Genomic DNA, 10644 nt, shown 5'->3' with positions numbered 1-10644 from the left:
TCACACGTACTCCTAAGGTAACAACCGCTTCACATTGGCTTCATATTTTCATTAAATTCATTTGTTCAAACACGTAGATGATAAACTACAAATAGATATTAGAATTGCAAATGTAATACAAGGCCATTAGCTCAAACCATTTGACTTAAAAAACTACTGACAACTATTATAACAATGTGATAAATCTAACCATAACCTTACTCATGAATCCCAGATGCAACTCACACGTACTCCTAAGGTAACAACCGCTTCACATTTGCTTCATATTTTCATTAAACTCATTTGTTCAAACTCAATGTGATAAATCTAACCATAATGGAAGAACCAATATTCTCCAACCTTACTACTGCAGATGTCTAGTTGGTCAATACACGTTATCTACATAACTACCTATACATGCATTTTGATTCATCAAATTACATGTAGTGCAAAGCTGACACTTTTTTTTTATTAAAAAACAATTATAGAAAAAGTGCTTTGATTGTATATGTTTTGGTAAATTCCATAGAAATAAAGCACATATATGTCTATGCTATTTGTATCCATAAATAAGACTCAATATTTTATATAGTGAAACTAAACACAGTAAGTAATCAAAATATGGGCACAAACATTGTTTGTTACCCTTTCAAAGTGACTAAAACATAGAAAATTTTGTAGTAATCATTGAAATCGATAGATCTAAGGATTCATGTGGGATCTGCATATGAAACTACAAGCATCTCAGTAAATATTCCAATTTTTTTAGTCAATAACTAGCTCTCTCAATAACAACAACAACAAGCTAAGGCACGATCCCTCCAGGACTCCTATATAGATAGATAGTGCAAAGAATGGATGAAAGACACATACACAATAGGAATACGACTGTAAATAAATTTTACACACATGACCTAGAAAAATAAATTGCTCTTTTATGAAAGGACTATCAGAGGAAAAATGGACTAAATATGCGATAACAGAAGACAAGGTTAGAGAATTCGTAGTCAATAATTAGACAAAAAAAAAAAGAGGAATAGAGAGCACTATCGAATCTAGAAAGGATCTCAAACAACAACTACCTGACTCCAGCATCTCCCACGATGCCAATGGCCATACCAGCTGAAAGTCCTGCAAGACCACAAGCCAAGCCAGAAGAGAGATGGGCATACCCATCAAAAAGGTAGTACGACTTGGCCTTGGGGTTGATCCCGGTGCTTATGATCACCGCAATGATGAGACCATAAATCCCCAGGACTCCGACCATGACAACGGGAACTATCGACTTCATCATGAACTCCGGCCGCATCACACCCATGGACGCCACCCCAACGCCGCTCTTCGCCGTGCCGTACGCCGCCCCCATGCCTGCAAAAGAATGAAAAACATTTCAAGAAATGAACCTTTTGATTCGAACGGAATAGGAGTCCGAGATAAAGGTCGCCGAAATTGGGGGAAATTACAGGAGAAGACGAGGGCTGCGGCCGCGCCGAGGAATCCGAAGAAAGGGGCAGTTTCGTCGCCGCTGAAGCTAGACATCGTGGCGGAGGAGTCTCGACGAAACCCTAGTTCCTGCGAAGGAGGAAGAAGAGGCAGGCGTGCAAAGGTCAGATCCGAAGAAAAAATGTGATCGAGATTTTATTCCGTTGCCACAAACAAAGATAATAGCCCTAAAATCCAGCCAAAAAAGCTCGAAAAAATATTCCCTTTGATGAGGAACAGCGCAAAGGGGAGTGGAGAAAAGCGAAGACGCGAGGAATTGGACATAAAGCAAACTATACCGTTGCACAAGCCTATGCTGGATTCCTCGGTGTTGATGCTGTAGAGGATGCCCTCGTATCTGATCTCGCTCTTAGACGGAGAAGGCTGCGCGAGATGAGGAGTACTTGGGAGAAGGGTTCGGGATTTGAAAATGATCGGAAGATAGAAGTTGGGAGAAGGGTTTGGCTTTTCTACTCCTTACCTAGATCCAACGGTTTGTATTAATCAAGATTTAGATCCAACGGTTTGTATTAATCAAGAATTAGATGAGATTTTAAACATAGACAACACTTTTTAAAAAGCGTTGTCGTAGACACTAAAAATCAGTCTAATAGACAACGCTTATTACAAAGCGTTGTCTTTGACCCGTAAAAATCACTAATAGACAACGGTTTTTAGAAAAGCGTTGTCTATTAATAAGAAAATAATGAAATAGACAACGCTTTTCACTAAAAGCGTTGTTAAAACAAAATAGACAACGCTTTTTATAAAAAGCGTTGTCGTTTAAGTGTTGTAGAATCCCAATTTTCTTGTAGTGACATTTGACCAATGTGATTCTTATTTCTAGATAAATGTTTATATAAAAAGCTAGGCTTTTAGTATACACTCTAATAATCTCCCACTTATACTAAAAGACTATGCTGCCATATACCCTGCCATATATCTGATTCCTAACCCCTCAACATGCCCATCAAAAGCTTTTGCCTTAAGGGCCTTAGTGAAAAGATCTCTTAGGTTATCATATGATGCAATCTAGGCGGCAACAACTTCTCCTCGTTATAGATGTCTCGTATTGGGTGGTACTTGCGCTCTATGTGTTTACTTGCCTTATGGGCTCGCGGTTCCTTCGAATTTGCTACTGCACCACTTATTATCACAATACACTGTAATAATTTTTAGACAAACCAGGAATCACATCTAAGTCTATCATAAAGTTTCTGAGCCATATAACTTCGATGGTTGCCTCAGAGGCTGCCATATACTCAGCTTCCATGGTGGAGTCTGAAAAAGCATCTATGCTTAACACTCCTCCATAGTTATGGCTTCACCTTCTAAAGTAAACACAAACCCTGAGGTAGACTTATTATTGTCCCTATCTGATTGGAAGTCAAAATCCGTGTAACCCATAGGGAGCAAATCATCTGCTTGGTAAACCAGCATATAAACTCTAGTCCTTCTCAGGCACTTTAATATATGCTTTACGGTAGTCTAATGTCTCTGTCCTAGATTACTTTGATATCTACTAACTATGTCCACGACAAAACAGATATCCTATCTCGTGCACAATATAACATATGATCCGGCGGTAAGTACAGGGGACCCCTTCTGTGGAGTCAACGCCACGTGGGAGTCAAAAGGGCAGGTGGCCGGCCGGAGAGAGATGGGTCGACCGGCCGGCCGGCCGGCCGGTGTCTAGTTGATGGTTAAAGGCACCCTGGCGAAAGTCAGGGTTCCGGCGCTCATCGGACAATATCACAGAGCCGAGTGGATGACACGCTCGGCCGAATACATGAGGTAGCCTACTGCTAACAGTCCCCATAAAGCACATGATTGAGAATCTCCCAAGTAAACCACCATATATGTCCAGCTAGATGTCGGCGGAGGCTGGCCGGCCGGACGCCTGGCAGGGAGTAAAGGCAAAAGGACAAGGGACATCTTTTTCTGACAGTGGGCATGTGCTGCGTTCAGGCCATACTCAAAATCCTATGACAGAAGGATCCGCTGTCCCATCAGAGACGTGCTTAAACTGTAGCAGTATGGGGTCAGGTAAGCTCTTCTGACAAGCCCATACCAGGGTATGGATAGAGGACACGTATGCACCTCGGTACATGTGCCCGAGCCCCTTCATAGCTCTATATAAAGGGTCCTCGCCCTTCGTCGGAGGTACGCATTCTACGATTCTTGGAGCCACTTTCTTGTTGAGCTCTGCCTGACTTGAGCGTCGGAGGATCGTCGCCGGGAACCCCTTCCCGACTCGACTTCTGTGCAGGTTCACCGGAGGTCCGGGCGGACAGTCAGTAGATCTACGTCAGCCGCTTGGAGAGCGCCACGTGCCCAGCGTCCGTTGATTCAGCTTTCGGACAGGATCAACATACATTAGGCTTCCTACAGCATAAGGAACTGCCTTTACTTCTTCTATCTCTTTTGATGTCTTTAGAGACATCTCTTTAGATAAAGATACTCCATGCCTAAAAGGTAGAAAAACTTTCTTGGAGTCTTGCATGCTAAAACAAGCTAGGATCGTATCGATATATGAAGCTTGGGATAAACACAACATTCTTTTCTTGTGATCTCTTGATCCCAAGAATATGTGCACATACTTCCAAGTCCTTCATATCGAATTGCTTGGACAACCATACCCTTACTTCCAACAACACTTTGATATTGTTTCCAACTAACAAAATGTTATCTACGTATAGTACAAGAAATACCACCATGTTTCCATCACACTTCTTGTATACACAAGACTCATCCAGACACTGAATGAATCCATAGGATTGGATTACTTCATTAATTCGGATATTCCAAGACCTTGAAGCTTACTTCAGTCCATAAATAGACCAATTGAGCTTACATACTAGATGCTCTTTGCCCTTTGCAATAAACCCCTTTGGTTGCTTCATATGGACGTTTTCTTCAAGACTTCCGTTAAGGAAAGCTGTCTTGACATCCATTTGCCAAACCTCATAATCCATATGAGTAGCAATAGATAAGAGTATCTAGATAGACTTAAGCATAGCTACTGGCGAAAAGGTTTCCTCATAATTGATTCCCTCTTTCTAAGTATACCCCTTCGTAACAAGCCTTGTTTTGAAGGTTTCCACCTTCCTGTCTGTCCCTCTTTTCCTTTTGTAGATCCATTTTCATCCAATAGATTTTACACTATTTAAAGGTTCTACTAGCTCCCAGACTTTGTTAGAATACATAGATTTTATTTTATTTTTGAATTTATTGCTATTTGCCAAGATGCTGCATCTTTATCTTGGAGTGCTTCGTCATATGTTCAGGGATCAGGTTCATATTTACCTAGGATCAAGTCCGATGACTCTCCCAAAAAATATGAATCTTTCAGGTTGCCTCACAACCCTCCCACTACGATGAGGCACTATCTATAATTGTGTATCATTTGTGATATGTGTTGCAGTTTCTTGTGATATTTCATCTTGTACTGTTAGTACTAGATTTAGACGTGTCTTCTTTTATTTCCTCAAGAACAATTTTACTTATGGGCTTGTGATTCATTACATAATCCTCTTCTAAAAATCGGGCATTGGTGCTAACAATGATCTTCTGATTTTTAGGACTAAACCTCCTTTCGTTTCTCTAGGATATCCCACAAACAAGCGAACTTCTGTTCGTAATTCAGTGTCTCCCTTCAGCACAAGTGCTGGACTACCCCAAACCGAATATGCTTCAGACTAGGCTTACCCTCATTCTACAATTCTATGAGAGAAGAGGGTATTGACTTAGAAGGTACTAAGTTCACTACCGTTTCAAGAGTATATCCCCAAAATGAATTAGGTAATTCTTAATAACTCATCATTGATCGAACCATTTCCATAAGAGTCCTATACATTCGTTCTGCCACACCATTCTGTTGGGGTGTACCAGGTGCAGTCAGTTGGGATTGAATACCGACTTCTGATAATTGACTCTTAAACTTTCCTAAGAGGTACTCACCACTACGATCTCACCGTAGTGTCTTGATACTTTTACCATGACATTTCTCCACATCAGCCTTATACTCTTTGAACTTATCAAAGCACTTAGACTTGTGGTGCATTAAGTAAAAGTACCTGTATCTCGAATAGTCATCTATTAAAGAGACGAAATATTTGAAATCACCTCTCATCTGGATATTCATAGGTACAAATCAGAATGAATCAATTCCAACACATTTTTGGCACTATACTCCTTGGCCTTAAAAAGTCTCTTGGTCATTTTCCCTTTCAAGCAAGACTCGCAGATTTGGAAAATTTTCCACTACCAATGAACCCAAAAGTCCATTGGCTATTTACCTTTGAATCCTACTCAAGTTAATATGACCTAGTCTTAGATGCCAAAGATATGTTTAGTTCATTTCCGAAGGTTGCTTTCTCTTATTAGAGTTAGAAGATGTGTTATTAATTTTGTTGCATCGTGGAAGTTATTGAATTTATAAATTACCAACCAACGTACCAGAACAGATAACTTCCCTATTTTTCTTGATAACAACTTTGTTATCAAAATAGACAAAATATCTATTCTTTAATAGTTTAGAAACCGAAATCAAGTTCTTTCTAAAACTTGGTACGTAAAGACAATTTCTCTAAATCAATTCTTATAAATATCTCCCACTGCAACAGCTGCTACTTTTGCAGCAGTGCCCATGTAGACGGTGATTTCCCCTTCATATAGTTGTCGGGTTTCCTGGAACCTCTGCAATGAATTGCAGACATGATCAGTGGCTTCTGTATCTACACACCAAGTATCGGTAGATAACATCATTAAATATGTTTCAACAACTAATGAATAAAATACACCTTTATTGTTCTCAGTTCTGAGAGGACTGTCCACCTTGGTGTCCAAGTTTTGTTTCAAATCATTATAATTGGGACTACTAAGTCTATTCTATAGTATAACAGTTAGGGGATTAACAAACATTTGAAATCCTAAGAATCACAAAAAATATTTGGTCAAGACCAACACCTCAAAATCCCCTTGAATTTTGTATGCCATGTTAGTGTGGACGTATACAAATTCAAACTTTAAGAGGAGATTTTATCCATTAATTTTATCTCATCAACCTAACTTTATGACAAATAAAATTAATAGTTGGTCTGACTTTGATCAAATATTTGGTGAAAACTTTGAATTTAAAATAATATTGATTCCTCAAAACAATATCATTTAAATTCATCAACACCTCAAACACCGTGAATTTTGTATGCCACATTAGTGTGGACGTATATAAATTCAGACATTTGTAAGAGGAGGGTCTTACCCATTAATTATCTTGTCAACCTAACTTTATGACAAATAAAATTACCTCAAACACCATGAATTTTGTATGCCACGTTAGTGTGGACGTATATAAATTCAAACATTTGTAAGAAGGGTTTTACCCATTAATTTTATTATCTTGTCAACCTAGCTTTATGAAAAATATAATTAATAGTTGGTTTTCCTTTGGTCACACAAATAATAGCAGTGACTCCGTTGGGGAGGATACTATTAGATGTGCCTAAGTATATACTATTACTTGATTACTTATAGGATTGTGCTCCTTTACCTAGAGAAGATCACACAAACCTAAACAATTTCCTATAATTACCCATAAAGGAAGTTTGATCTAGTGATCCGCAATCAAACTCATCCATTGTGGAGGAAGGCACTCAGAGCCAACACTCAAGTTTGAATGCATCACCTACAAACCAGTAATTATAAAGGAAGTTTGATCTAGTGATCCGCAAACAAACTCATCCGTTGTGGAGGAAGGCACTCAGAGCCAACACGCAAGTTTAAATGCATCACCTACAAACCAGTAATCATTCATAAAGGAAGTTTGATCTAGTGGTCCGCAAACAAACTCATCCGTTGTGGAGGAAGGCACTCAGAGCTAACACGCAAGTTTGTTGCATCACTTACAAACCAATAATGGAGACCGTGGAATTTATTTACTAATCCCTCTCCCACTTAGTTTTTTAAGATGAGGATTTTATCATACAAGCACACATCACAGCAAATAAAAAGCAATAAATATGAAAAAATAATTTTCCAACTACTATGGTCTCTTCCATCACTGTCCTTCATGTGATGCCAACCCTAGCTGCTGCCATCTTTAGCCACCGCAATCGGGTCTAGTCGCCGCATCTATCTTGCTTCTTTTTTCGCTGCGTCTCTGGTCCTCAAACAACACCATGCCTCTCAAGGATACGTTCCATGATAAAAATAGAATTTTACATTTATCGATCATATATTCCATGAAGGAATGTACATGTAATCTAAATTGAAACAAAAATATAAAATCCTAAAACTAATACAGCTCCTGCTGTATTTAATACATACAATCATGCACACACATAAAATGCCCTCGACATGTCCGAGGGTCCAATCACACACAATCACATTAGGGTCATAATAGTTGGATCTAGGATGTCTGCAACCACAGAGTTAAATCTATTTGCACATCCTACTATTATCCTGCCTAAAATATATATGACATGTGCATAATTAAACTGAAAACCAAACACACAGAGGCAAACCCTATCTCTGATACCAATTGTTGGTTGCTACTTGGAATATCGTACCGGTTCCCCTGTACAAAAATTTTGTACAAGTCCCGAACCTTTCCTAACAACCTATTGTGTTCTTTAGAAATTAAATTAGGAATCGCAAACAGAACTTAACATTACTGATTTCAAATTTAACTTATCTGTTCTTAGAGGTTTAGACTTGGATCACAAACGATGCTTAACATTATTGATCCAAATCCGCCTATGTTACAAATCTGATTAAATATTTATTTCAGAGATCGGCTCCCAGGTCAAACATGGCGAGACACTTGGCCTTCTTGGGTACGGGATCATCCACCACTGCCTCGACAAAGCCTTTCAAAGAAGTTTAATATTTAATCTCCTTATAGTAACCCTAGGTTTAACCAAAAAGAACAATCGAATCACAAGATCGAAAAACAAAGAAACACAACTTTGAATCACAAATCCGAAAATCTAGAATCACTAGCCTGTTGTGTTTGGTATTTCAAAATCCATACAAAAAAACTAGTATGATGCGAAATAGAATCACTAGTTATACCTTTCTTTATAAGCAACAACCTCTTGATCTTCTATCGTATTCCTCTCCTTATCTCGGACGTCATGTGGGCGACGATCTACCGAGATGAGAACCACCAAAACTCCTTCCTCTTTGCAAGCTTTGACCACCAACCTCCAAGCTCCAAGGGATGCTAGAACAAAGCCTTCTTTCTCTCCTTCTTTTCCAAGCAAGATCCGGCCATCACAAGAACTCCAAGAGAGGATGTCGCCGGCCACTAAAGAAGAAGAGAAAGGGAAGACTAAGGGTCAGCCACACCAAGGAAGAAAAGAGAAGAATAGATGATAGCTATATCTCATGGGGCAACCCCTCCCTCTCTTTTATAATCCTTGGTCATGGCAAATAAGGAAAGTTTTAGACATAATTAAATCTTCCTTATTTTCCTTGTCATTGAATAAAAAGGAAAATTTAATTAAAATTTCCTTTAATCCTTTATCATGGTCGGCCACCTCTAGCTCCACAAATAAGGAAAGTTTTAAACACAAAATTAAAACTTCCTTATTTGTTTCCGGAAATTTTTAAAATAAAAATTTCTCTTTTAAATTCCCTTCATGGTTGGTTATAAAAGAAAACTTTTATAAATTAAAATCTCTCTATTAAAACATGTAGATAATTACAAAAAGGAAAATTTTCTCCAAAATTAAAATATTTTTTTTCATCTACAAATAAGAAAAGATATCAAACCTTTCTTTTAATCCTTTATAGAAAGCTATAAAAGGAAAGATTAATAATTTTTAAAACTCTCTTTTAAATCATGAGCATGGTTACAAAAAAGGGAAAGTTTTATCAAAAATTAAAATCTTCCTTTCAACTACAAATAAGGAAAGATATCAAACCTTTCTCTTAATCCTTTGTAGAAAGATATAAAAGGAAAGATTTAAATTTTAAACTCTCTTTTAAAACTATGGATTCCACATAAGGAAAGATTTTAAAATAAAATCCCTTTTATTTAATTATGGCCGGCCACCTAAGCTTGGGCTCCAAGCTTTGGCCGACCACCCACTTGGCTCAACCCTTTGGCTTGGCCGACCCAAGCTTGGCTTGGCCGACCACCTAAGGGTGGGTAAGAAGTTGGGTATTTGGTGGATATAAGGCCTTATAAATAAGAGGCTACGATAGGGACCGAGATGAGGAATTGGTTTTAGTCTCCCGATGAAATTAAGCTTCCCGTGTTCTCCCCGAACACCCAACTAAATTTCATCAATAATAATTCATGCCACTAAAGAATTATTATTGAACTACTGCACCAATCCCAAATTATATTTTGGGCTCCTTCTTATCATGAGTGTGTTACTCTCCCTGTGTTTAAGATATCGAATGTTCACTAATTAAATGAGTTACTGACAACTCACTTAATTAATATCTAACTCCAAGAGTAGTACCATTCAACCTTATTGTCATGTCGGACTAAGTTCACCTGTAGGGTTTACATGACAATCCTTATGAGCTTCTCTTGGGGATATCAACCTAGATTTCTAGGACATAGTTTTCTTCTATAATCAACAACACACACTATAAATAATATTATTTCCCAACTTATCGGGCCTATTGATTTATCGAACTAAATCGCACCCTTTGATAAATTAAAGAAATAAATATTAAATATATGTGCTTGTTATTATATCAGGATTAAGAGCACACACTTCCATAATAACAGAGGTCTTGTTCTTTTATGCAATCAGTATAAAAAGAAACTACCTCAAATGATCCTGCTCAATACACTCATAGTGTACTAGTGTAGTTTAGTAGTCAAGATAAACTAATACCTAATTACACTACAACCATTCCAATGGTTTGTCTCATTCCATCTCGGTTGTGAGCTACTATTTATGACTTATAAGGAACTGATAACATGATCTTCTGTGTGTGACACCACGCACCATGTTATCTACAATATAAATTAATTGAACAACTACACTTAGCATATAAATGTAGACATTTGACCAATGTGATTCTTATTTCTAGATAAATATTTATACAAAAGCTAGGCTTTTAGTATACACTCTAATAGCAACTACGTTCTCAATGCATTGAACAACATGTTGTATAACGTGTATTGTTAGATGGAAACGATAAAATTTCTGTAGGAAT

General features: G+C 38.0%; 1 protein-coding gene across 1 annotated transcript; it reads right to left on the bottom strand.

Annotated features, from left to right (window-relative positions):
* Positions 1 to 1002: 1002 nt before the first annotated feature.
* On the bottom strand, positions 1003 to 1596 carry LOC122011468 (V-type proton ATPase 16 kDa proteolipid subunit-like). Its single transcript, XM_042567863.1, has 2 exons — positions 1443 to 1596; positions 1003 to 1347 (listed from the first exon to the last, which is right to left on the bottom strand). The coding sequence occupies exons 1-2, from the start codon at positions 1516 to 1518 to the stop codon at positions 1058 to 1060; spliced, it is 366 nt and encodes a 121-aa protein (XP_042423797.1). The 5' UTR covers positions 1519 to 1596; the 3' UTR covers positions 1003 to 1057.
* Between the last annotated feature and the right edge of the window lie 9048 nt (positions 1597 to 10644).

Source organism: Zingiber officinale, chromosome 8A (genome assembly GCF_018446385.1).
Source record: "Zingiber officinale cultivar Zhangliang chromosome 8A, Zo_v1.1, whole genome shotgun sequence".
NCBI lineage: Eukaryota > Viridiplantae > Streptophyta > Magnoliopsida > Zingiberales > Zingiberaceae > Zingiber > Zingiber officinale.
This window is presented reverse-complemented; position numbering and strand designations above follow the sequence as displayed.

What these genes read in the sequence shown, in the direction of transcription:
- LOC122011468 (XM_042567863.1), bottom strand. Translation starts at nt 1,518, where the DNA reads ATGTCTAGCTTCAGCGGCGACGAAACTGCCCCTTTCTTCGGATTCCTC. An exon ending in CGCAGCCCTCGTCTTCTCCT is followed by an intron (nt 1,348 to 1,442) that starts GTAATTTCCCCC and finishes ATTCTTTTGCAG; the next exon opens with GCATGGGGGCGGCGTACGGC.